The 27,253-nt window shown below is 43.2% G+C and overlaps 2 protein-coding genes across 3 annotated transcripts in view; both read right to left on the minus strand.

Moving 5' to 3' along the window:
* The window catches only part of LOC134205589 (sex determination protein fruitless), a 692,280-nt gene that overhangs the window by 512,319 nt on the left and 152,708 nt on the right, over positions 1-27,253 (minus strand). The gene's annotated exons all lie outside the window — the stretch shown is intronic.
* LOC134206801 (uncharacterized) lies at positions 10,781-11,341 on the minus strand. The gene has a single exon (XM_062682532.1). The coding sequence runs from the start codon at positions 11,339-11,341 to the stop codon at positions 10,781-10,783; it is 561 nt and encodes a 186-aa protein (XP_062538516.1).

Raw genomic sequence — 27,253 nt, forward strand, 5'->3', positions numbered from 1 at the left:
AGAGGCCCGGAAGCCTCCTTTCAAGAGGCCCGGAAGCCTCCTTTCAAGAGGCTCGAAAGCCTCCTTTCAAGAGGCTCGGAAGCCTCCTTTCAAGAGGCCCGGAAGCCTCCTTTCAAGAGGCCCGGAAGCCTCCTTTCAAGAGGCCCGGAAGCCTCCTTTCAAGAGGCCCGGAAGCCTCCTTTCAAGAGGCCCGGAGGCCCCCTTTCAAGAGGCCCGGAGGCCCCCTTTCAAGAGGCCCGGAGGCCCCTTTCAAGAGGCCCGGAGGCCCCCTTTCAAGAGGCCCGGAGGCCCCCTTTCAAGAAGCCCGGAAGCCTTCTTCAACAGGCTCGGAAGCCTCCTTTCAAGAGGCCAAGAAGCTTCCTTTCAAGAGGCCAAGAAGCCTCCTTTCAAGAGGCCAGGAAGCCTTCTTTCAAGAGGCCGGGAAGCCTCCTTCCAAGAGGCCGGGAAGCCTCCTTTCAAGAGGCTCGGAAGCCTCCTTTCAAGAGGCTCGGAAGCCTCCTTTCAAGAGGCTCGGAAGCCTCCTTTCAAGAGGCTGGGAAGCCTCCTTCCAAGAGGCTGGAAAGCCTCCTTTCAAGAGGCCAGGAAGCCTCCTTTCATGAGGCCCGAAAGCCCCCTTTCAAGAGGCCCGATGGCCCCTTTCAAGAGGCCCGGAAGCCTCCTTTCAAGATGCCCGGAATCATCCTTTCAACAGGCCCAGAAGCCTCCTTTCAAGAGGCTCGAAAGCTTCCTTTCAAGAGGCCCGGAAGCCTCCTCTCAAGAGGCCCGGAAGTCTCCTTTCAACAGGCCCGGAAGCCTCCTCTCAAGAGACCTGGAAGCCTCCTTTCAAGAGGCCCGGAAGCCTCCTCTCAAAAGGCCCGGAAGCCTCCTCTCAAGAGGCCCGGAAGCCTCCTTTCAACAGGCCCGGAAGCCTCCTCTCAAGAGGCCCGTAAGCTTCCTTGCAACAGGCCCGGAAGCCTCCTTTCAACAGGCCCGGAAGCCAATCTCAAGAGGCCCGGAAGTCTCCTTTCAAGAGGCCCGGAAGCCTCCTATCAAGAGGCTAAAAGGCTCGGAATTCTTCTTTCTAGAGGCTCGGAATTGATTTTTCAAGATACTTAAAGGCCTCCTTTGAAATGGCTCGAAAGCTGCCTTTCAGGAGGCTTGGAAGCCTCAATTCAAGAAGCTCGGGTCGGAAGTCAGTCTTTAAAAGGCTCGGATACTTCTCTTCAAGAAGCTTGTAAGCCTCCTTTTAAAAGACTTGAAAGCTTCACTGTAAAGGACTCTAAATTTTTCTTTCAATAGGCTCAGTAGCCTTTTTTAGGTGGCTCGAAATCCGCATTTTAAGTGGCTCGAAAGCCTCCCTTTAACAAAATCGGAAGCCTTTTTCCGGAGGTTTGGAAGCCTTTTCTCCAGAGGTTTGGAAGCCTCCAATAGCCATAGGTCCTTTACGCAGAGCTCGGAATATAAACAATGAAAATAAAAATGTCAGCCAAGTTTATGAAGAGCCATATATCCCGTTTGTTTTCAGGCTCGATTTTCATATATGTATCTTATCTACGCAAGTAATGCAAAAGTAATGCAAAAATTTGAAACTCTTTAGAAAAGGGTTGAGAACCGCTGGTTTAGATTATATTCATGAATTTATTGAAAACATCATATTAAAGATTATGTAAATATTAAAAAAGAATTTATTATTGAATTTACGAGTGAGGTGCACTGTTCTTCCCTATAAGGATTCGCAATAATAACTTCAAGTAACATAATTTTCACTTATGAAACCTCTAGCCATCATTATTCTTCCATTTTACTCACAAACGCCAATCACGTGGAATCCACCTACTGCAGACCGGAAGACAAATGGCAAAGGACTTATTTCAATCGAAACAGCACCTTTCCGCCTTCCATATGGTGCAGTGGCACGAGCAAGACGATCGCAATGTTGATGACGGTATATACGATTCGCTATCAACAGCTTGCCTTGCTGTTGGCAGCTCATCGAGTGCTCCCTGAATTGACGGCAATATGTAATGTGGGTAGGTAGGTGAAGAGAAGGTTGAATCGCGTGATAGAAAGACGTTTCGTTTGAGTGAAAGGCACCCGTAAAAAGGGCTGCAAATTTGATCCATCGATATTGAGCCATGCTAATAATGGTAAGAGGGTTTGCTCGGAGAAAGGAAGAACTGTAGAAATAAATTTCTATTAACGCAAGGTACTATCATCGGCCATGTTCGAGCAATCGGTATGCTTTAGTTCCAATGTCAGGAAAGAATTTAATTGAACAACATACTCTCAACACTTCAGTGCTGTAATTAAAACTGACACGGAACGTGCTGATAGTTTTCACAGCCGTTTGCTGCTATATTGACAGATAATTTACTTCCCATTGGTCTTGATCGGGCGGGAGTGGCACAAATGAGCGGGGACGGTAGAACGCCCACCCGCATTCACCCGTGCTTGTGCTGCACCAATTGCATCAAAACAAATTGTAATCCTTGCACGCGAATCACAGCATGTGTCCTTCAAATGGTATCCCATTGGGCTTCCGGTGTACGAATTCCCGCGACTGCAGCCGAGCGCGAGAATGATATCGCTTTCTAATCCAACCGACTGACACTGTTCGCTGCACTGACTGACTGGTGCTGGTCCCACGTTCCACGCCCAGTCAGGCCAGACACCACTATTTACATGTCAATTTAGCAAAAACACATTCATCTCCCGGTCGCCATCGGGGCTCTATTCTATTCCCGGTGTGGAGCCGTCCATCAAATCCACATGGATTGCATCACGGAGAGTGTTGGAGAGAAAAAAACGGCAGCCGAGATTTGTTAATTCAGGTCACTTTGCCGTGTAATTAGACCAAAGTCACTCAAATCGGGTGACGTTCGTTTGATTCGGGTGGCCTCGTTGGGATGCACCGGTTTAGCGGATAGCTGGAATGCAGTATTGGAGTGACTAGTTCGGGACATCCCTGGTTGCTGTTTGCCACGGACTCGAATTGTAATCCAGCAAATGGACAGTTGTCCAAAACAAACCATATCTGCTGTTTTGATGAGGAGCCTATAGTGGGGTTGGCACTGACATGACCAGTGCATCTGGGTAGGGGTTAGTATGACACAAGTATAGAGATTTGAAACCCATCGTAGTGAGGAGTCGTAATCCCTGTGGCCTTTGCTTGAGCATAAAGTCGGATTACAGCATCAAGATCGATATCTGGCTCTAACTACTGTGTCTAATAACGCCTATGAATTCAATGTTTGTAACCCTTAAAAACCACCCAACCTCCAATGCTATTCTTATTCCCAATTCTATTGACATGAAAAGAGGTCTGAATGAACAGCGCAGTGTATTAACCCTTCGACCGAGGAAAAAATCCCGCATATCCCTTAGATCAGAAGCACCATCAATCTAAAATTCTGTTTCTACTCCGGAGATTGCACCAGGCCAGACTCAAAGGATTCGTAAAATGGATGAAAAAATCTGCACGTAAAAACGGAAACAAAACAGAGCACAAATGTAAATGCAATTCCAATCGCTACAATCCGGCTGATGTCCAACCGTGAGCGAAATCAGCGTTTTTTTCCTCGCCCATCATACGTTCCGAACAAAAGCAAGCACCAAGCGCCAGTAAATTGTAAAAAGGAAGACACCGTAGCCCGCCGATACCTCACTGAGTGCCTCCGTTTGGCCTTGGATGGACGCGGCGCGGTGCGGCCGGTTGCTCGCTTCGAATTGAATGGAATTGGCGCCGCCCTACAAGTGGGATCACTCAACAGCGCCATTGTTACGCTATCATTCCGGTTGTTTGAATCTTCCTCCCGTCGTGACGCGTCGTCCTCGTCGTTGAGCTCTGATACCCAATGTTATAAGGCTATAAGGGTCGATGGAAGTCCAGCGCGAGACCAACATCGATCCCGTACTAAACGACGCGACTGGCAGATGCACTGTGGCCGAGACCCGGAACAAATATTGAAGTAATTGAGGGCAGATTATGGTTGCCAATAATTTAGGAACCATCATCGGGTTATTACGTGAGGTCTTAGGACAAAAGAGGGTTTCTCGCTTCTTCTTATGCTCAATACAAATCAAAATTACCTGCTGAAAGTCTCGATAATAAAAACATAAAAAAAAATTTAAAATACGAATAACATCTTTCTATCAGACCATGCTGATGGTGGCTGGGTTTGATTTCCGGTCCCGGCAATTTCGAGTTCGAAATTGTCACGAATTTACTGGACATAATCGTATCTGTCACCAAATATACTATATTAACAATATGATTCACTCTCACGAAATTTTGGCGACACCACATATGGCGCCAACTCGCGTCCAAAAGGATCGATACACACGTAAATCGAACTACCCAAAATATGACGATCGTTTTACACACTTCAAAATGTCATCATGAAAAAAAATAGGGATGCTTGATGTTTTTTTTTGCAATCTTAATCGATTATGTTTAATCGAATGCAAACGGAAAATCAAATGTTGTAGCAGAAGTGTGGTAGGCATATTTTTGTGGAAATGTATAATAAATTTGATATAGCTCGTTGAACTGTATCCGGCGGGACCATGCCGGTGCACCATATCGAAATTGACGCACGCTGAAGCAGTTGGAGAGCTATACGAGGTTGCTGTGGAAGTTTACATTCTTCTCGCATTGCACCTGTTTCGCACACCATGTTGCTGTTTGCTCATTTGACTGCAACACTGAGGCGTCATGATTCTTTGGGAAATTTTACATTAAAGAAGTCAATGAATTGTCTGAGACAAACAACAAGTTGTCTGCATGGCTTACTATACGTATATAAAATAAGTTGAGATATCCTTTGCCACTATTTAATCCGTATTTCTCGGGTACTTATTCAAAAGGACGTATGTGATTTTGTAAACAAAGATTCAAACGTCGATTCGTCCAATCTGATGGCACTCCCATGCAAACCAACACCACCAACAGGTAGCCGAAGGCTTCCCCTACCTGTCTGTGGTGATGGTATGCGTGGGAGTGCTATCAGATTGGACAAATCGACATTTGAATCTTTGTTTACAAAATCACATACGTCCTTTTGAATAAGTACCCGAGATTTAATTGTTTTTTTTTGGTTGAATCTGGTTGAAAGTAAATTTAACAAGATATGTTGAAGAATAGCTTAAATATTATATGTGCAGCTCAAAACCTATTTTTTGAACTCATGACAATCAATTTTTCTCCTATGAGTCGCAAGTTTCATTACTGCGCATCTAGTGCGCTGTATAGCGCATCTGGTTGCGAACATTGTGCACCAGATGCGCTATAAGTTGAACGCGAATAAAATCGGTTTTCGTGATTTTGAAATTTGATTTTCAACTGGAATCATAATATAACATTTGGAATGCATTTAAATTTATATAAAATGAGGAATTATTCCAGCTAAGATTTGGCGGTTGGGTAGAAAACCTCATTGAGAATTTTGCGTAAAAACGGGTTTGTAGAACTAACGAGGGTGGATTGAAAATACAAGATGGAAATTGGAAGGTACATTTTCTGTTTACCCGCTTTTTCCAATAGGCTCAAAAAGAACCCAACGTAGATCGAAAATACTTAAAGTACTTCTGAAAGAATTTGTCAATGAGATAATAGATTCTAATATACACCATTGTGAGATAAATAACGTAAAAACACTGGTTTGGACTATGCTTTTGCTAATATTTATACCATTTGATTATGTGTACTTATTCTGGTTCACCTGAAAATTCCACAACAGTAGGTATGTTCTTTAATTAACATTGTAATAACTGATAATAGTTTTAAAAACTAAAACTCAACTTGACTGTTATTCATTTTGTTTATTTACTACGTTAATGTAATATATTCGAACAATATTTTGTTGTGGTCCGCCACATTGACTTTATATATGTAGTAATTTAATTCAAATGTTATCAATTCATATTGAATTGGTGGAAAGAATATCCTCTTCATTATGTCATATGACTTGAAATGTTTTCTACAGAACAATGTCAACCTAAGTAATTCCTTTACAATTCCAAGACTCTGTCTTCAAATATGAATTCTACCATCTATGCACAGAGAGAGCATGACCGCATGCTTAGAATTGCTTGTTTGAGAATATAATCCCTGGGAGAACGAGATAGCAAAGTGCTTGACAGTTGAGTCTTACTGGATTTCACTCTGCATTGCACATGCGTTTCTAGCTCGGTTTCCTATCAGAAAAACTTATCTTACAATAATTAGTATACTAAAATCTTCATTATATTGTTTGAGAAGATTTCTTTTGACAACCCAAAATGAATTGAATATCATATAACCTCTAATGTCCGATTTACCGTTAAATTCTTAAAAACCAGAATATGAACATTTGTCATAAATTTGCACGTTGGGATTTCGTCAAACAAATTGTTCGAACAAAGAAGCTTTAATTTCACTTGTTACTACGACGCACTAAATGTTAAATGCATACAGACATATGATGAAACGAACCAAATTTGGAACTCGTTTGTTGTTAGCATCAAATATCATATAATTTGATTTATGTTTTGTTCGAATAACTTGTTTAAGGAAATCCTAGCGTGCAAATTTATGACAAATGTTCAGCTTCTGATTTTTAAGAATTTAACGGTAAATCGGACATTAGAGGTTATATTACTCAAATGTCCAGGGAAAAAGGAGGAAAATAAATGTCTTAAATTAGCAATGATGTGTCATAAATTCAAGAATTTTGTATAACAACGACTGTTAGTGGATACAGCGTTTTTATGCACTTATAAGCTTAAAAAACTTCAACATGGTCAAAACATGAACGGAACGAATCGCAATGTTCACAAGACTTGTAGAGCACACCAAAATCTTCCATATAGAGGTTGTTGCGGTGGTTTTCGGTGTTTATATCTCTTGTTAGATTTTTTCAAATTTGAAAATAGCCCAAAAACACTAAATCGACTTGAGCCACCTAGAACTTTTATCCGAATTAGCTGAGAATTTGACAGGAGCTTATTTTAGCATAAGAATTGTGGTTCTGGGCTGACCGGTTGAATTTTTGATACTTTTTGAAAACATGAAGAGCTCTAATATGCACCCATAAACATATACACCCACGGCATCTTTGCCGTGGAATGTGGTCCTTCCATAATTTAGGAACGCTAGCGAACCTAGCGGTGGAAGTCAAGCTTTACTGAACAACACGCATTAGACAGAGCAGCATCGCATGCTTTGCTTTCTCTTTCTTTCGCCTTGGAAATACGGGAGCGCCGTTCGTCGATTGTTGATACACAAAGAGCCTACTTTGAAATTTGTAATTTGTTCTATGATGACAATCTGTTTTTAGCCCAGATGCTATCAGCTGTGGATAGAAAACCAGCGCAGCAAGCATTTCCACGTCGGAGCAGTTTCTACTATTGGAGCATACGAAGCATAATTTGTTTTTCTCTATATTATCGTAATACTTTATTAAAACGAGGAAAATCGATCATTTGATGATCGATTTATTCAAAAAAGTATGGGCATCCCTATACCTTCGAATGTCATCTTTTCAGCTACAGTGACTATAATAACAGTGTCGTCAAGTGTCAGAATTGGAACAGAATCGTCTGTCAGTTCCATACAAATGCGCGTTCCAAACGAGCAGGAGACCTGTCAAACGTGGCACATGACGTTACTCTTCTTATAGGACTCTATTTTCAGCTACATGACTGTCGCCATCGTCGCCATGGGATTTGCTAGAATAAACAAGAAGAAAACATGTTTAGATTCCTCTTTGCTCGCTAGATGATGTTGTTATCATCGGCAAATGGTTCGCCATTTCGTGGTATGGAAAAGCTCGAAGTGAACCATATTGTTAATATAATATATTTGCTGTCACCTAACCTCTCGTTAGCAGCAATTCATTTTGATTAATTTGTATTGTTTGTGGTCAACACCAATACTGCAAAGATAGATGACGACGGATTGAAAAGATAGCCAGTGTTGCCACATGTACAGATTTATCTGGAAAGGTACAGATTTTTTGGCAAATTTTGGTACAGATTCTGTACGGTACAGATCACAGATTTTCTCCGATAAGTACAGATTTTTTACAAACCAAGTCTTAGAAATGAATATTTCATTGCATTTTTCTTCAAATAGTTGCTTCTGCTATAAATAATATTTAATTCATGGAAATCAAAACGAAGAGTTCGTATTCTATTTTGTTTTACCGTTCCAATTGTATCGTGACAACGTATTTCTTATTATAGTCATACGTACTTTATTTTTACCTAGATCATATTCATAAACACTATGGAGACAAGAAGGAATTTTTGAAAACCGGATAATCCTCTCGATAGTTAATTCGTAATAAATGAAATGTCATCTCATCGTTATTATTCAGACGAATATCCTATTCCAAATTAGTTAATATTTGAATTCCAACGACATTTCAGTATTGATTATTCGAAGGCTCGATTATCCGTAAAAAAAATGCTTAATTATATCGCTTGTTTTATTACATTTACAAAGCAACCATTCCAGACTCCGAAATCTACATTTATATTTGATTGTATATGAGGGGATGACAATCAGAAACAGATGGAAATTAACATGTTTTTCTTATAAAATTTGTTTTTTTGGCAATATTGTTTATTAAGGAGACTTTCAGCCCGAGGCTGGCTCGTCTCTGAAATTTTTGGCAATATAATATTCAAATTTCCGGATAGTTGAGTCCGACTTACATAACACTTTATTCTTCTAGAGGTATTTGCTCCAAATAATTATTTTACTTTTATTATTATTGTCTTTATTGAAGAGACTTGCGGCCCTCAGCTGGTTCATCTCTGGAACAATATTCCAAATGAGTAATTAAACAAATTATTTATCCACTTTTAAATGTTGTGAGAAAAAAACTTGTCTCATCCATAATATTTAGATATTAACTCACAAATGTTTCATACTGCCTGGTACAGATTCAGGTACAGATTTTTGAAGATTTCGGTACAGATGAAAAAGATTTTTGAGCCCATGGTACAGATAAAAATGTGGCAACACTGAAGATAGCATTTCGAGAAACAAAACAATCTATTCATTATATCGAAGCTGCTTACCACATTGTAAAACCCCTGAATATTTTGTTTATTTAACCTTACAATTATAATTGAAAACTATTAATTATTCAAACCTAACAGTATCCTGGAGACAACATATCGAGTTCAGTTTTGGCACTCTGATTGTATGGTGATATATCTCAGGTTGCAAATAAGCAAAAGAGCTAAACTTATATGTAAGTATGACTATGAATTTCTGTTAAAGGCAGTAAATTCATTTATATTTTGAAACCTAGTACGAGATAGAGCGCCAATGCAATAGTGAAGATGATAAGATCCTCAATCCTGTGGATCTCCCCAAAAATTGTAAATTATAGATACAGCAACCCTCTTTTGGTTATTATAAAACAAGAAAAATCTATAATCAGCTTTAAGCTAACCACAACAAATTGGGTTTGCAAAAAATATTTACAATGCTCTGAAAACTCTGATGTGAATTTGTACATTATGTGGAAGATTTTGATTTGAAAAATTTATTGGAGGCAACCACTTTCTCTCCGATGGGACTCGAACCCACGACCCTCAGTTCACTAGACTGCTGCTTTTTACCAACTAAATAGCACACATAACCTCTACTTGATCAGTACAAGTGCTGATGAAGAATGTGTGTAGCCGCCAGACATTTTAAATACTAGACAGGCGGCGGTGTACCCCTTGGCTGATTCGGTGACCCACCCCTCAAGAAGTGTTTTGGAGTTAGTGCTTCTGCCTCGTTGTTCTGTTGCGACACGTAGGTGAGGGGACGAGAGTTGACGATGTCCTCAGCCTCTACGATTACCTTCTGCAGAATCTCCTCCGTCAGTCGCCTTCCATCGTTCAACGCTGTTAGCGCCTCCTTCACGGAACGCACCAACCGCTCCTAGACGCCCCCCATATGAGGCACAGCGAGAGGATTGAACGTCCACCTCGTCCTTGCATTCTTAGCCGTGCGGTACGACGCGTGGCTACAAAGCAAGACCATGCTGAGGGTGGCTGGGTTCTATTCCCGACGCCGGTCTAGGCAATTTTCGGTTTGTCTCGACTTTCCTGGGCATAAAAGTATCATCGTGTTAGTCTCATGATACACGAATGCAAAAAATGGGAACTTGGCTTAGAAACCTTGCAGTTAATAACTGTGGAAGTGCTTAATGAACACTAAATTACGAGGCGGATTTGTCCCAGTGGGGGATGTAATGCCAATAAGAAGAAGAAGAAAAAGCAAGTCGAACGGTAGAAACTCCGAACGCTCCACGCGGCCCTCCATTCTAATTAAGCCATACTCATCTACCAGCGGGGTCAGCTTATATAGCGCACTCGCCGTCTACAGTTGGACACGAATCGGAATACACACGCCATTGTGCGAACCAGTATCGTCCCCTCGAGATACGGTGCGCGTCCATCAGATCCGCTGGAACCTGCACGTCGTGAAGCAACAGATGAACTCAATCGTATTCGCTGGCGGCACACTCTACCTCGGCCAATCTTCCTCCCGGGGGTACAGAAACTGTGAGCCTCGTGTCCACGGACCGCTCGGATGAAGATCTGAATCTGCAACGTTTAGCCTTGTCGGAACCCACTGCCAGTCTGCTAGTCTCGTCAAGCTCAGGATCTCTTCGATGCGTAAATCAACAAACTGTTTATAGCGGCGCTGGTCGGATCTAATCCACGATAGTACCACCTCTGCATCTATCCAAAATACCACTTTGGTATGTATGTATGTGATATCCGTGCACTCAGTAAGTACCGCCACCAGAAGCTACAGACGCGGAATAGACACTTGTTTCAGGGGAGCGACTTTCGCCCGGCACATCACTAGCGCGCACTCCACCTCTCCACGCACCATGGCACGAAAATATGCCACACATCCGTACCCCGTCTCACCCACGTCCGCAAAAATATGCAGCTGTAAGCCACGGATTTCATCGGACCTTGCAGTGCCGAAACAGCTGCGCGGCAACTTAAACGCCTGGACAATCGCCAACATGCTCGTCCACCGCGTCCACTTTTTGTATGATAGGTCATCCACCGCATCATCGCTCGTCCACCGCGTCCACTTTTTGTATGATAGGTCATCCACCGCATCATCCCACTGGCACCCTGTTCTCCACAGATCTTGCACCAGCATTTTAACCAGGATGGTAACTGGAGCTAGGAATCCGGTCGGATCAAACTGTGCCATGACTATGCTGAGTACCATCCGCTTGGTGGGACGTTCTTCTCCTCGGAGGACTTTGGAACACTCGAACTTCGAAGCGGTCTTCACGGATGTCACTTCAAGGATCCCCCTACGATGAAACCTCTGTTTCTTCCAGCACATACTGCTCCCGCATTAAATCATGGAGCACCTGATTGCTCACCGGCGCGATAGAATGAAGATTCAGGTATGTATGAACGCTGGCTCTCCGTTTTTTGGACCCATATATTATCCATCCCATCTTCGATCGCACGGCGATCGGTTCGTTCGGTCTACCAAAACGTGACTCCAGCGGCGTTAAAAGGTACAGGTTATCCAAACCGATGAGGATGGTCGGCACACCGGACGGAAAATCATTCACTGGCACGCCCTTAATGTGTGTACCGCTTCACTACCTTTGCGTATCGAACATTCTGTTTGGGTAACTGCAACTTCGATACTGTCCGAGTGTTGAACAGCGGAAACTTCTCCTTCGAGCCCTTTGCTGACATCATCATCTCTACGCCGCGGGACTCGTTTTCGAACTCAACCGGTTCACGGTCCCGGTCCACGATACTATCAACGGCTCCAGTGAACCTCCAGCTTTCAATCGTTTGGGTACCGCATCATCGATCAAAGTCGCAGACACATTCAGACCCTTCGTCCAGGAACGCGACGGTGTCGTATTGACGCTTGCCGACGTGTAGCGTTACCGGCATCATCCGGAAAATCACCGGCCAGTCAGATATCGCTTTCTGCAATCGCAATCCTTCTGTTCATATTCATGCACATGCACAAACTCCTTCTTCCTAGGATTATCTCTCCCTAGACGCGCTCGCTTGTTCACTGACAACAGTGTGAACTCTGTAACTACGGACACATCCGGAACGATTTCGGTCATCAGCGGACTGTCCACTTTTCCTCGCTTGAACCGGACCCAGTCGAGCTTATAACTTGGCGGTAGCTTGTCGACCAATTCCTGTACCAGCATCGGGTTGTTCAGGTGGTCTCTAAGCTGAGCAGCTTCAAGATGATCGCACAGTTGCTTCACCGTGATCCCGAAGCTAATGAAGGTCTCCAGCCGATCTCCTCTTGGTGCAGAATCATTCCTCACTTTTGTCAGCAGCGTCTTCAGCAACTTTTCCGGCCTTCCGAAAAGATTCCTCAGGTCGCAAATAACATCCGGAACCGAATCCGGTAGAACTAGCCAACTCTTGACTGCCTCGAGCGCGTCTCCCTGTAGACAGTCCTGCAGCCACTTCAAGTTCTTTAAGTTCGTGAACCCGCACGCCATCGTCGTGTGCTCGAAGCTACTGATAAACAGCGGCCAGACTTCCGGATCTCCACGAAATTTCGGAAGGTGCTGGAACAATGCTTTCCGAGCCTCGGCCCGTCGGGATCATGACTGCACGCTGTCATACCGGCTCTGACTGTGACGGCTTTTCGCTGGATAGTTCAACGACTCGCTGCTTTCGTCTTCGCTGGACTCTGGCTCGTTGTCGACAATTTCAAGCACTTCCTTTACCGGTTTCATCGACTTCGTTTTGTTCGCCTTGATAACCACTCCTGCTCCCAGCGGAACTCCACCTTTCAGAAAAGCTCCCCTAGCATCCGAGACCAACTGCTGCGTGTTTGTCTTCCTTGACTAATACAGCCACTTCTCCACCGCCTGGTCCGGTTCACACTTCGACCTCCCACCGACAGCGACATCTTCGTTTTTGAACGCATTCACTCTCTTGACGCTGTTGTCGAATTTCTTCCGGATCGCGTCTCGGTTCTCCAAAAAAAATCTTTTCCGCAGCTAGTTGATCATTCAAGATTTCCTGCTCTTGTTGCAACTGCTGCTCTTCTATCTCGCGTTGTACTTGGAGCTCCACTGCCCATGATCACATAGTTGACGTATAAGCCAAAATGACCAAAACACACTTTTTTGCGGATATGGATTCTTCGTACGATTATACATATGCTCCATGAAAAAATATTTATGTTTTGTTCGGAAACATTCGAGTTATGGCGATAATTGTTTTTGGAAAAATGGTCATTTGATCGCATAAGTTGACGTACCTCCATTACCTGCTGCAATATGGAGCAAAAACCTGTATCATATTTTTTCGACATTCACAATGCACTAATTAAGCACAACATAGGTTTTAGTTTTACTTTGTCGTATTTCATGACTACTTTATGATTTGGGCGTAACTGATTTTATAATAAAAAATTAATAAGCAAGTTCCTGCTAAAGCAAGCATTTCTTGTGAAATCCACGGTATAATCCGACAAAATAAGCTTTCATTCATCGAGGTGTAGCTCTGGAGATAAACGTTTACATTCTTTTGAATCAAACAAACTAATAGCTCGAGATATTAATCCCTTCTTCCAAATAACATTAACTGATAACCTCATGATATTTCAGAGCAAATTTGGATATTGTCGTCTGATATTTTGTGCTTTTATATCCTACATATAAATCAGACCCATATCTCATTTTGCAATCTAATCACGATTGATTTACTTCTAATCCTCGTCTACTCGGGTATTTTAAAATAGGGATTGGAACCATTTTTGCTTAAAATTTGGTTGGAACGAGAGCTTTGGCCAATACATGAAAACGGTTACTGCTTGCACACTTGTTAAAGAACCATTCTAATGCTGTAATAGTGCAAAAATCCCCGTGCCGTATTGATTAAATTCTTTGCAACACGAACTCTTCCACACATAATTTTATTTTTACCACATAATTTTAATTTTCACGGAAAGAGCTATCCGAAAAACCTTTCCCGGAAACTCGAACTTTTCAAAAAAATTCCCTTCTTCAATTAATAAATCTTAAGAAAATTATTTTGAGCTTTTTAGTGGAATGTCTTCACTTGTCATAAGACGAGTTTGACTTAATTCGAGTCAAGTACGAGACACTGAAGACGACCTTACTGTTGAGGTCGAAATACGTATCTGTCAAGGTACAATTAAGTGGTGGAATTAAATGGGATTGTACAAACTCGTCTTATGAGAAGTGATCAATAAATCTTTGGAACTAACTACAATAATTCTTTAGCGCTATATAACCACACGTAGTAGCCTGGTTTTTACGCCATGTTATGGGAACAAACATTTCACAAAACGATTGTTTGATCGCATAAACTGTCGTATGCATATTTTGACCACTTCAATCAAAGGAATGATAATTAATTCCCCGCGGCCTTCAAATAACTACTAATATTGTCCATTTAGACAGATTAGTTCATGTATTTTGTTGATTGATATGATGATTTGGGTAAAATTAATAAAAATGCGTTTTCCCAACATCGATGGTGCTGGTTGTTACGTCAACTATGAAATCATGGGCAGTCCAGTTCCCGCATTTCTCGTTCTTGCCTCAGCTGTTCCTGCTTCCACGCTTTCTGACTGGCGAGTAGCTTCTTCCAGGGGCCCTCCTTAGCCGTGCGGTAAGATGCGCGGCTACAAAGCAAGACCATGCTGAGGGTGGCTGGGTTCGATTCCCGGTGCCGGTCTAGGCAATTTTCGGATTGGAAATTGTTTCGACTACCCTGAGCATAAAAGTATCATCGTGTTAGCCTCATGATATACGAATGCAGAAATGGTATCCTGGCTTAGAAACCTCGCAGTTAATAACTGTGGAAGTGCTTAATGAACACTAAGCTGCGAGGCGGCAATGTCCCAGTGTGGGGATGTAATGCCAATGAAGAAGATGAAGAAGTAGCTTCTTCCGCGCCTCCATCTGCTTTGCAAAGGCCTTCTCATTGGTAAGTTCCAACTGCTTCTCAGCCGGATCTGCATCGGAACCAACTCCCTGATCGCACCCTCCATCGCCTTTTTGGCCGATCAGTGTTGAACTTAATCTATAGTCACTTGTCATAAGACGAGTTTGTACAATCCCATTCTTTAATCTTCAATCATTCTTTAATTTATAGATTAAAAAAACACATTAATAAAATTTAAAAAAAAAATTGTCCCGTCTTCTTGCCACCTCGCGTCTTGCTTCTCGTGTCCGGAACCTTCAACTGCTGAGCACTAGCGGAAACACACACTTGACAGCGCCAATCGGCTTTCACAACCTCCTGGTCTAAGCCAGCGCAGGAGAAATAAGTCCACTGCCTACATTTCCCACATTGGACCCCATCGAAATCCTCCGACATTGAAAATAACAAACATTTTTTGAAGGAGAGGAACCCATTCCGAAATGAGACGATGCAACATTTTTGATTTTGTTCGGACGGTCTGATTTTAAACGAAACCATTTTTGAGAATCAAGCTTCTCAAGGATGATCAAAAATTTCAGTTTGTTTTCCTCCTTTGACTTCCGTCTCAATCGTCCTCTTTGACCTTATCTCTCTGTCCTACTCGTTTATATGTCGTTCGTCTAATTGTCGAGTAAGACTTTTCCATGGGCTGTCCGCAATACTTTGTCGTCCGTCAAGTGTGCGTTATTGTGATCTGCTGACCAAACTTCACTTACTTCACTCCAACTACTAATACTATCTTTATTTCAAACTTCCAAACTACTTCTTTAATCTTGCAATAAATTCGCTATCAATCAACTATTCTCACTTCGGCCATTTATTTATCTTTTTTTCCTCTACCTCTTTGACGCATGTTCTTATCGCTCGCTTTATTTTCATCACTCACTCTGACCATCATATCAGCTGTGAACTGACATTTACCTAATCGGCCAAATGTTGGTTGTGACGTGGCTGGGTCTGGGCAGGGTTGCCAAAACAGAACATCAAACGCATGCTGCTGCATATAATACAAAAAAGTACCCCTTCTGCAAGCAAACGCATCTCTTGTTTTAGTGCAGGCCTCTTTCCGCAATATCGCTTCGGTGCATCAAGAAGCACGGGCTTTGTATAAACTGCATAAATAGTGCACACATGGCATAGGATAGCTCCAGCGGTTCCTGTAAACAGTGCTTCAAGAAGCATCACTCTCTGCCACATTTACCACCGTTTACGTTTTCTACGGTTACTGTAAGACTACGCCAACAACAATGACTATTTCATCAGATCCTTGATGATCAGTGGCTCCCAACCTAGTTTCATTTGCGAATCACTCTGCCAGAAACTCTGATTGAAGCGAGTCAAACTGCATTCCCCGGTTAGTGGAATTGGTCAGTCCACCGTAAACGTTCATTTTGGTGTTACCATTTCACTTGCATCATGCTTCGGAAATCATCGTTTCGTTCTGCATTGTCTGGTACTGCCGAAGCTAACGCTGTCACTGCCCAGTCACCATATCGACGTCACGAATATTCTACGTTATCCAAAAATGGTCGATCCTCAGTTTATTATTAGCCAAAATATCGACCTCATCATCGGTGCTGAACTGTTCTTCTCTTGGCTGGAACCAGCCAAGGACCTACCAGCAGTCCAGACCAGACTAGTCACGTTTGCACAGACGACCTTTTCGACAAACAACTCGAACGATTTTGGGAAATCAACAATTTTGACGCCGGGAAAGCCTACACTTCCGACAAGTAACACTGTGAAGTCCACTTCCAACAAACTGTTGGACAAGTCTCAGACGGAAGATACTGCCGTCTGCGAGAGGAAATGCTGCCGATGATAGTCTATGGAGAAAAGGTTCGCTGTTGATGAATATTTTTGCGTCGCATATCATGAGTTTTTGCAGGAGCACAAAAGTGTAGGTCACATGCAGGAGGTGAATCCACACGCGTCGTGTAGTCCGCAGTTTTTCCTACCCCATCATGCCATCCTTCGTCCTGAGAATTTCACTACCAAGAAATGAATCGTATCCGATAGATCCTGTCGTAGCTCTACCGGTTTGTCGCTAAACGAGATTCTTTTTGTCGGACCAACAGTACCTCCAGGTCTACACTGCTTCTGGGATGTATCAAAAGCAGCATCCACGTTGTCTCAACTGACGAATTCGGACAATGCCACAGCCATCTAATGACAGCCAAATCTCGTGTCGCTCCACTACGTGGGCAGTCAATTCCTTGAACTGTGCGCCGATTTAGGTATCTAGGTCTCCAGTTGGCTGACACTCTTCGGAGGGAAACAGATTTCGTTGAACCACCAACGTTTTGGGTGGACTCCAGCATTGTTTTGCACTGGTTGAAATCCTAGTCGAATGTCTGGAAAGTCCTCGTATCGAACCGAATCGCAGATATCCAGCGCCAAACCAATGACATCAAGTGAAGACATATCCCATCGGAACTGAATCCAGTTGATCGTATTTCTCGAGGAATTATGGCAAGTCAGATCTCTACGGACGATTTGTGGTGGCATGGACTAAGTTTTCTCGAGGACCCCGTCGACAGTTCGCCCAAGTGTGAGTTTTTGACGCCGGGTGCTCATCATTTGGAGCAAGAAGCTTGTCCAGTGCTCTCGTACCATTATAGACTCAACAATCTTTGATCGGACCTGGCCAAGCTGGTTCGGGTAGCAGCACGATGCTATCGATTCATAAACAACGCTAAACTCCCTCGAAGTGATCGCATCGGTGGTTCACTGAACCCTGAAGAAGGTGGAAATGCACTCAAGATACTCGTACGACAAGCCTAACGGGAGAATTTCCCTATGAAAGTTCGCCATTATAGTCATTATCCAAGGTGCACAAGCTGTAACTATTTTGTCAACGTCAGAGTCACCACTCAAGGGCCTGCTGTTGTCCTTGGATCAATTTGGATTGCTAAGACTTGCGAACACGAGGACCTGCTTTGACACATGCTTTCCGATACTGCTCCCAGCTGATCATCGACTCAGTTGGCTCATCGCCCAATTGTATTTAAACACTTCACGGCGGTCCCACGCTCACACTCGCAACCATCCGTCAGCGATTCTGGCCAGTCCGGGGTCGACAACTAGCACGCAAGGTCAACCACGGCCAGCTCAACAAGTAATGGAACTTCGTCTATCTGTTCGCGTGTCACCTGCTAGACCGTTCATACATTCTTGGATGGATGCCTGGGGACCGTTTTTCGTAGGTCCGTTAAGTGGTCGTGTCGCGTCGATAAAAGTCGCAGATTTGTGCTCCGTTGCCAGCATAAACGCCGTCAAACGTTTCGTGACTCGTCGCGGTCGTGTGCTCGAACTACATTGCGACAACGCAACTGCATTCGTCGGAGCAGACCGACAACTTCGCACAATACGAGACGAGTTTCGTTGTCAGTTTCGGTTCACGGATTGAGAAAACTTCTGCTTGGGAAGTGGAATCTAATTTCGTTTCATCCTGGCTTATTCGCCACATTTTGGCGGATCTGGGAATCCGGAATAAAATCCTTTAAGCACCACTTTCGGTGCATCATTAGCAACCGCTCATCAACATTATCCGTGAAACAGCTCCATACCAGATCAAATCAAATCGGTGCTCAATTCCCGTCCTCTCTCTCAGCGTACAGACTCTTCTGACGATTGTTCCGCTTCAACTCCTGGCCACTTCCTGGTTGGCGAACCCCTTGTTGCCATTACGGAGCCCGACCTGATCGACATCAATCCGAATCGTCAATCTCGTCTGCAGGAGGAGCAAAAATCGGGTCAAGACCTCTGGCGTTGCTGGCAACTGGTCTACGTCAGTCAGCTCCAGCTGCCAGAGAAGTGCAAACAGCCACAGTCTGATGTCCCTGCTGGTCAGCTAGTGCTTGTCAAGCAAGCGAAAGTACCTCGGCTAGGGCGGATTGTCGACACTGTAGCTGGCAAGGATGGAACAGTTCGGGTAGTTATTGTGAAGACTGTCTCCGGACAATGCAAGCTAACGATCACTAAGATCTCGGTCCTGCCTGCAGAATCCATCGAAGATGGCACCCAGTCGGACCGCGTGGTTGCCAGATCATGACTGGCCGAATTCCGATAATTGTAGAGAATTGTTGAAGCGGACGGCTTCATGCCGGAGGCCGGCATGTTTAGAACACACCTTACTTAGCATTAACTACAAACTATGAATTCGTAAATTAGCTTCAAAATTGTATGCCGTATGCCGTATTGTAATTGTATTGTATTGTAATCGCAGCCACACATATCATACAGACTCCACACGCTTTCGATTGTAAACCTCTCATAAAATCGTCACAGCAGCTAGTTGAATGCAGCACTCGAACCAAACGCACGCTTTTTGATATTTATCCCGTCGGTCGATCAATCCGAATTATTCCGTACAAAGGTTAAAAAATATCGAAAATGTATTCTGGGCAAAAAAGACGCCTCTTCTCACTCCTCATTACCTTGTTTAGACTTCTCAGAGAGTTTCAAATTCGAAGTAAAAATAAGATATGGCCACTACTTTTAAAACCGATCAAACTCAATGGTGCATAGAGCGCCTCGTTATATTTGTAAAGGAAGCTACAAGAAACATAACAGAGACTACCCGACCCGACGAAAATAGCTGTATAACATCAAATCTTGATAAGATAGCAAAATGAGATATGGACATGATTGATATAAGAGATAAAAGACCAGACGATAATATCAATATTATGCCCCAGAATATCATGAAGGTATCAAGTTATATTATTTGCAAGTAGTGATCAATATCATGTGCTATTGATTTGTTCTAACCCATAGCATATTTTGATACTTTAATAATATTTCGGTGCAAATTTTTATATTGTTGCCTGTTCTTTTATCTCTTACTATCGAAAGAAACCCAGCTTCACCCAGGGGTTGCAAATGTCAAAATGAACTATTTGCTGCACGCACTATAGATCAATTTCCGTGCGTTTGTTTTGTTTCCTCAACAGGTGACCCAAAATTTTTATTCTAATGATTTTCAACATTTCCCCATTAAATTCACTATCTTTTTGTATATACAAACCTTGCGGATCCCAAAACGAATAGATTAGGGAAAAAATCTTGCAAATCGGTCAACCCGTTCGAGAGCTAAATCGTCAGAAAGGAAATCTCAACTCATTTTTGTTATATAGATTTGGTTGAAATCGGTCAAGGGGCTTAGAAGTTACGCTGATTTTTTTATTTTCTAAGTAATATCCCTGCCTGGGTGTAGAAAAAATGACGTCTTCTTATAGTTGATATGTGTACAAAATTTGGCTGAAACCGGTCCAGGGGGCTGAGTATTACACTGAATTGTTCGTTTTTTTGAACAAAAAACCTCCCCACTCCACCTTCCCTTTCAACTACGACCCTCACACACCCTTTGTTAGCATTCCTTGAGGATAGAAAATATGTGTACCACATTTGTTTCAAATCGGCCATGGCTTCTACCCGGGTAAACATACACCAAATGATAAAGTTCTCGTGACTGTGTGACTCTAAATGGCCGGAACGAAGTTGGGACAGCGACTTTCCATGGATGCGTGTGCATGCCGCGGAGGTCTGACTAGAAGAGGCAAAGTCATGGCTTGCTGCTCGCCGATTGACACGCTGATGTGTGAATCTAATAACACATGCTGAAGCCATTTTACTCGAACACCATAGTAACGGTACTGCTCTAAGTAGGGGTAGTAAGTTCTTGAGTAGAAGTACCCGATGACGATTAACCGTTGCTCTATGTCAGCACGGAATTGAGGCCCCTCATGAAAAACGGCGGGTTAACAAGTTATATAGGTTACAGGATCATTCGGTTATCTAGTTAGTTTGTGTCAGGCTTCCCGTGAAGATTTTTCTTCGGAATAAAGTGTATTGGTTCTCGACATTAACCAGCCTCGTGCAGTATTTCCCAGGCGATTTCACAAGTGCTCCCGAGTTCACAATGGTGACACTCTGAGGGCCGAGCGAGATGATTCTGAAATTTTGTTTCCCAGAAAGGGTGTTTATTTTGTTCCGAGTTAGTCAGCTCACATGATCTTGAACTGAAAATCTTGAAGCTTGCATTAAAACATAATGACATGTAATCAACTTCCATTCTGGTTTTTACAACTTCTCGGAAAAGCTGGACAACTCATCTAGCGAACTGTTGGTTTACATCAAATCAAATCATCCAAGAATACGATAGCTCCCGCTTTAGGGAGCTTTTTAATTTTAGAAATCAAACACTTGAGTTCACCTTGCGCTGATCTTCAATCAATATCTCCGGCTTACTTCTCTGCATCCTGTAAGTTGGCGAAACCCACTTCATTTTTTTCCATTCCATTTTGTTTTTTTTTGTAGTGAACAGCTATTTGTTACCCCTTGGCAAACGTGGAATGCGATTGTATTTATAAAATTAAATAAAAATGTAAACAAACATTGCTCACTTATTGCACGAAATTGATAAAGAAACTGTCGAAGTGAGAAAAGAAAAAAAAAAACAAAATTTTTATTCTTGTCGATTTTTGTTCAAATATCCGTCACCGTGCTGCAATGGGAAGCTGTAGCGTTTTACAATTTCCTCTCTATTATAAACCACGCTTTCCATTCGCCATCCATAGTCTCACTGCTCCTGTTGGTTAGTAGTGGCACTGGAATTCCCATTTGTTCGCAGGATCTATTTTTTGTTGTGCGACTACAGCTATGTTTCCCACCTCTATCGTTAACTTATTTGTGCTTGTTAACTCTATGCAAACAGTTTCGCAGTTGTAATGCGAACCATTTTTTTTTTCGCTCGTCTATTCAACAGGGTCTTCTCTCGCGCACGACAACGACGATGACGACAACATAGCTCTCTGTGAAGCGCTGTTGCTGTTGATGTTTCAACTATTTCCGCTGCCGCTACCGTGTTGGCCGCAAATTCCACTACAACAGCGGGGAACAAAACACTTCCCCCGAACGCGACGGGATGTGGGACGATTTGCCATCGTGGCACCACCCGCCGCCCCAGTCTGTTGCTCTGTCCGTTAACTCAGGAGGAGTGCAGAGTGGAAACAGCAGCAGCAGCAGCAAAAAGTGAAACTCTAATAAACTTGTCTGTCCCCTGTGGGGTCCTGCAGAATTCAGCTCGCGACAGGCATCCGACACCACTCCACTCCGGTAGAGTAGTGTTTGGCTTGTTGGAGTGTTGGATGCTGGAGCGAAGAACAATAGCTTCCAGGTGCCTTGCGCTGGAGCAACAGCTTCGCGCGGAACAACAGATTAACGAGCGTGGTGTGAATCCTGGGAATTTGTGGTTCATTATGAAATTATGCTTTAACTTTTGGGGGCTCAGTGAAACAATGACCGAATCAGGAGTTTGTGGAGCTCGTTATGTCGTATCTATTGAATATTTGGTTGGGTTAGAGTTCTAATGTTCTGAATGAAAATGCGTTTTCTCATATCGAATAAACTTATTGAACATATAGACACAATACGTATCAACATTCACATAGATGAACTGCGACAGAATACTTTAGAGTTGACGGAAACATGGTTTTTAATATTTATAGTGGATTGTGGCATTCTATATAAAATTAGTTTTACATTGATTAATTATGATTAATTATTTTAGAGCGTCTTAGGGGAAATGCTACAAGGTTAAAAGACTATTATTCTTCCATTTACTTCCACTATTAACTTTTTTATGTATGTTTTATGTAGTCGATAACAAACACTGAAGAAGTTTCCAAGTAGGAAACGAAATACGTATCTGCTTGTTGATACATAAAAAAGTTAATAGTGGAAGTAAATGGAAGAATAATAGTCTTTTAACCTTGTAGTTTTACATGTTGATAGCTATCATGCGTTCGAAATCCGCAGTAGGTATAAATAAATGATGTAGGTATCATAAATGCATGTATCATATCTACTCAAACAATATCTATTACTATTGACTTTCCATTACAAACTAACTCACAAAACACATCTCTGCCAAGAAATTAATCCGCTCAACCATGAATCGCGCGACAGGGAATGATGTGTTGATGCGGTTTCAAACCGAACGGCAACGGTGAGAAGGCAAGCGGAATTACGCGGTTGTAATCTATCGCATCAAATATTTACTTTGGAAATCGATCTGCAAACATCATCACCATTTGTCGGGCCTTCCATTGCTATTACACCATAATCCAACACCATCGATTCCACGTGTGTCGCATCACGTGTTAGTTGATGCACTGGCGGCGGCAGCAATGCAGTTTAGACATTAGCACATAGAAGTACCACATAGACAAGAGGACGTGGCATCGAAATTTACTGTTCGATTCGAGCGCCAAGGTCGTGTACTTTTTTACTCCGACGAAATGGGCACTGTGAAAATGGTTTTCTGACGAAACTGATTAGCCTGATACGTGCAATGCTTGATGACACGAATTCAAGCATTCGTTTTGCAGATGAAGTGTCAACCTCATTTATGACCTTAGATGAATTCAATCAGCTCAACATTGCACCCGAGGGTGCGATTAGAAGATCTGTCGTACAGATGTAAGACATTATTATCACACGGTTGGGTGAAGTAGACGAACAGTTGAGAGTCATGTGACATTTGCATTTTTTTGACGTAAGCTATGTGAAGGTTCGGATAAGGGGTGCAAAATAAAATTTTAAAATTGGGAACCGTTACCAAATTTTGAAAGATTTTGGAAGTTAAAAGCGCATTTATATTCATATCTATTTATATATCCTTGTTTAGAACACTCTTAACTTAGTTTGAACTACACACTATGAATTCGTAAATCTTCTATATAATAAAAATGAAATGGTCTGTGTTCGTATCCGCATAACATGAAAACGGTTGGGCGGATTTTCTTAATTCCTTCGGCTAATATGTTCGTTATCGTTTCCGACGGGTTTATATGATGTTTCTTCTTGCGAAAATCACGAGTAGGGTTGATTAAATCGTGAAAACCCAAAATAAAGATTCGTATGGAAATTGCGCATGGGCAGTTCACAACACGCATTTTTGCCTACTACGCAGGACAACGTCTGCCGGGTCGACTAGTTTTATTTATAATTATATGCACACACCCTGTATAATCGCAACCACACATATCATTCAGACTCCATAAGCTCTCTATTGTAAACCTCTCACACGATCGTCACAGCAGTTAGTTGAATACAGCACTCGAACTAAACGCACGCTTTTGCTATTTATTCCGTCGGTCGGTCAATCCGAACAAACCCGTTTTAAAGGTGAAAGAAGATCCCCGTCGTCGTTGTCGCAGTTCGAGTGGTTTGGTTCGCAAGTGATTTTGGACCTTTTCCCCTCGAAGAATTTCGCCGTGATCATATCACAGACAGTGAAATCGAATTCGTCGCGAGTGAATCACTACACGCACTGCAATCGTGAACATTATTTGGTGCCGAAACTCGGGACAGTGAGTTGCAGTTCACGGCATACGTGAAATGCGATTGTATTTATAAAATAAAAAAAAATGTGAACAAACATTTCTCTCTTATTTTGTGCTTAGATGTAGATGTAGAAGAAACTGTCGAAGAGAAAAAAAAAACAAAATTGTTTTCTTGCCGATTTTTGTTGAAAATCCGTCACCGCGCTCATTCTAATCAGCAATTGACAGCAGTACAGAAGATGCATTATCTGCGAGCATTGTTGACAGACGAGGCCTCTCGTGTGATTTCCGCACTTGATATTTCTGCCGACGATTATCAAGTTGCGTGGAATCTGTTGAAATATCGTTACGAGAATCCAAATATGCTCATTAAGGTTACTCCTGAGCTGACGGAATCCCAGATTAAAAGTGCTCTCGTTTTCGGGGGCACACCACTCGATACGGGAGCAACGCACATCTGTTATTTTTATTATTTCACGCATGCTGCGAGGCAGCAAAGCTAAATCAACAAAAATGACAGTTGTGCGCTGCCTATGGATTCCGTCAGGAGTGACCTTAAGCAACACATGTCAGCTCTATTGGCGATCAACCCATTGAAAAGGGAATCCGCTTTGGGACTGTCAGAGTTGGCCGATAGTTTCGATCGTCATGTTCAGTTACTCAATAAACTCGAGACAGCTGAAGAGCACTGGAACTCGTTTCTCGTTGAGCGTTTGAGCAGTTGCCTAGATCCTGGCACACTGCGAGAGTGGGAAACCCATGTGGATGATAGCGAGCGACCCACTTATAAAGAACTCATTGAGTTTGTTCACAAAAGATCGCGAATTATAAAATCACTGATGCTCTCCCACCCAACCAACACCCAGTATGAACCCAAATCGTCAAAATCTCGCTTTACAGCCCATGTTGCTGCAGATAACACGAAGATGTGCACCTACTGCAAGCAAGCGCATCTCTTGTTTCAGTGCAGTGCAGTGGTTTCCAAGGCCTGATTCCGCAACAACGCTTCGAGTTCGTCAAGAAGCATGGGCTTTGCATAAACTGCTTGAAGGGTACGCACATGGCGAAGGATTGTTCCAGCAGTTCCTGTAAACAGTGCTTCAAGAAGCACCACTCCCTGCTGCATCTCCCACCGTTTATGTCTTCTACGGTTCCTGGGACATCTGTCGCAGCACCAAACCAATCAACACCAGTTGTAATTGATCAATCGGCTGAAGCAATCGGTTCGCCATCGTACCAAGTCTCGCCACGCGATGTGAACGCAGTTAATGGAAATACTGAAAACAGCAGGCCTCGTGCTCAGAAAATGGGCAACAAACGACACATCCGTCCTCAGCAACGTACCTCGTCAATTGTGGGAAACCAAACCAGAACTCGAAATAGATCGCACACCTACAGTCAAGACCCTAGGACTACTTTGGTTGTCCCAATCAGACACATTTCAGTTCAAGATCCCAGATCTGCAGCTGCAAGTTGCGACTAAACGCCTCGTCGTATCCGAAATGTCGCAATTATTTGACCCTCTTGGTCTTCTCGAACCTGTAGTTGTTAAAGCTAAAATGTTGGTCCAAGTCCTGAGACTGGTCCTGGGACGATCAACTGTCTGAAGAACACGCTTCCTGGTGGGCAACCTATCGCTCGGAGCTCAACCAGCTACAAGCACTCTCCGTACCACGCAGAGCAGTCAAGAATCGACAATACAGTTTGCACTGCTTCTGCGATGCATCGAAAGCAGAATATGGCTGCTGCATCTACGTCGTCTTAACTGACGAATTCAGACAATGCCATAGTCATCTACTGACAGCTAAATCTCGTGTCGCTCCATTACGTAAGCAGTCAATTCCTCGACTTGAACTGTGCGTCGCTCTGCCGCTCTTCGGAGGGAAACCGATTTCGTCGAACCACCAACGTTTTGGGTGGACTCCAATATTGTTTTGCACTGGCTGAAATCTCAGTCGAATGTCTGGAAAGTCTTCGTATCGAACCGATTCGCAGAGATCCAGTGCCTAACCAATGGCTCCAAGTGGAGGCATGTCCCGTCGGAACTGAATCCAGCTGATCGTATTTCTCGAGGAATGATGGCAAGTCAGATCTCGACGGACGATTTGTGGTGGCATGGACCAAGTTTTCTCAAGGATCCCGTCGACAGTTGGTCCGAGTGTGTGATTTCGACGCCGGATGCTCGTTATTTGCAGCAAGAAGCTTGTTCAGTGCATTCTATGCACAGTACTCAACAATCTTTGATCGTTTTTGGGACCTAGCCAAGCTAGTGCGGGTAGTAGCACGATGCTATCGATTCTTTAACAATGCCAAACTCCCTCGAAATGATCGCATCGATGGTTCACTGAACCCTGAAGAAGATGAACATGCACTCAAGATCCTCGTCCCAACAAGCCCAACTGGATAATTTCCATATGGAAGTTCGTCATTATAGCCACATCCAAGGTGCACAAGCTGCTACAGTTTTGCCAATGTCGAAGTCACCACTGATCTGAAGTTGTTCATGGATCAGTTTGGATTGCTCAGACTTTGCGGAAGACTTGCGAATATGAAGACCTGCTTCGACACTCGCTTTCCGATACTGCTCCCAGCTGATCACCGACTCAGTTGGCTCATCGCCTGATCGTGCCATATTCGAACACTTCACGGCGGTCCCACGCTCACACTCGCAACCATTCGTCAGCGATTCTGGCCAGTCCGGGGTCGACAACTAGCACGCAAAGTGGTACGTCAATGTGTTACCTGTTTCCGGTGTCAACCACGACTAGCTCAACAAATAATGGCACCTCTTCCATCTGTTTGCGTGTCACCTGCTAGACCGTTCATACACTCGGGGATGGATTACTGTGGACCGTTTTTCGTACGTCCGTTAAGTGGTCGGGGCGCGTCGGTAAAAGTGTACGTCGGACTACTCGTGTGCCTCGTGGTTAAAGCTGTGCACCTTGAAG

The sequence above is a fragment of the Armigeres subalbatus genome, chromosome 1 (assembly GCF_024139115.2).
Source record: "Armigeres subalbatus isolate Guangzhou_Male chromosome 1, GZ_Asu_2, whole genome shotgun sequence".
In the NCBI taxonomy this organism is placed as follows: Eukaryota; Metazoa; Arthropoda; class Insecta; order Diptera; family Culicidae; genus Armigeres; species Armigeres subalbatus.

Coding starts and splice junctions, on each gene's coding strand:
- LOC134206801 (XM_062682532.1), bottom strand. CDS start 11,341: ATGTGCTGGAAGAAACAGAGGTTTCATCGTAGGGGGATCCTTGAAGTG.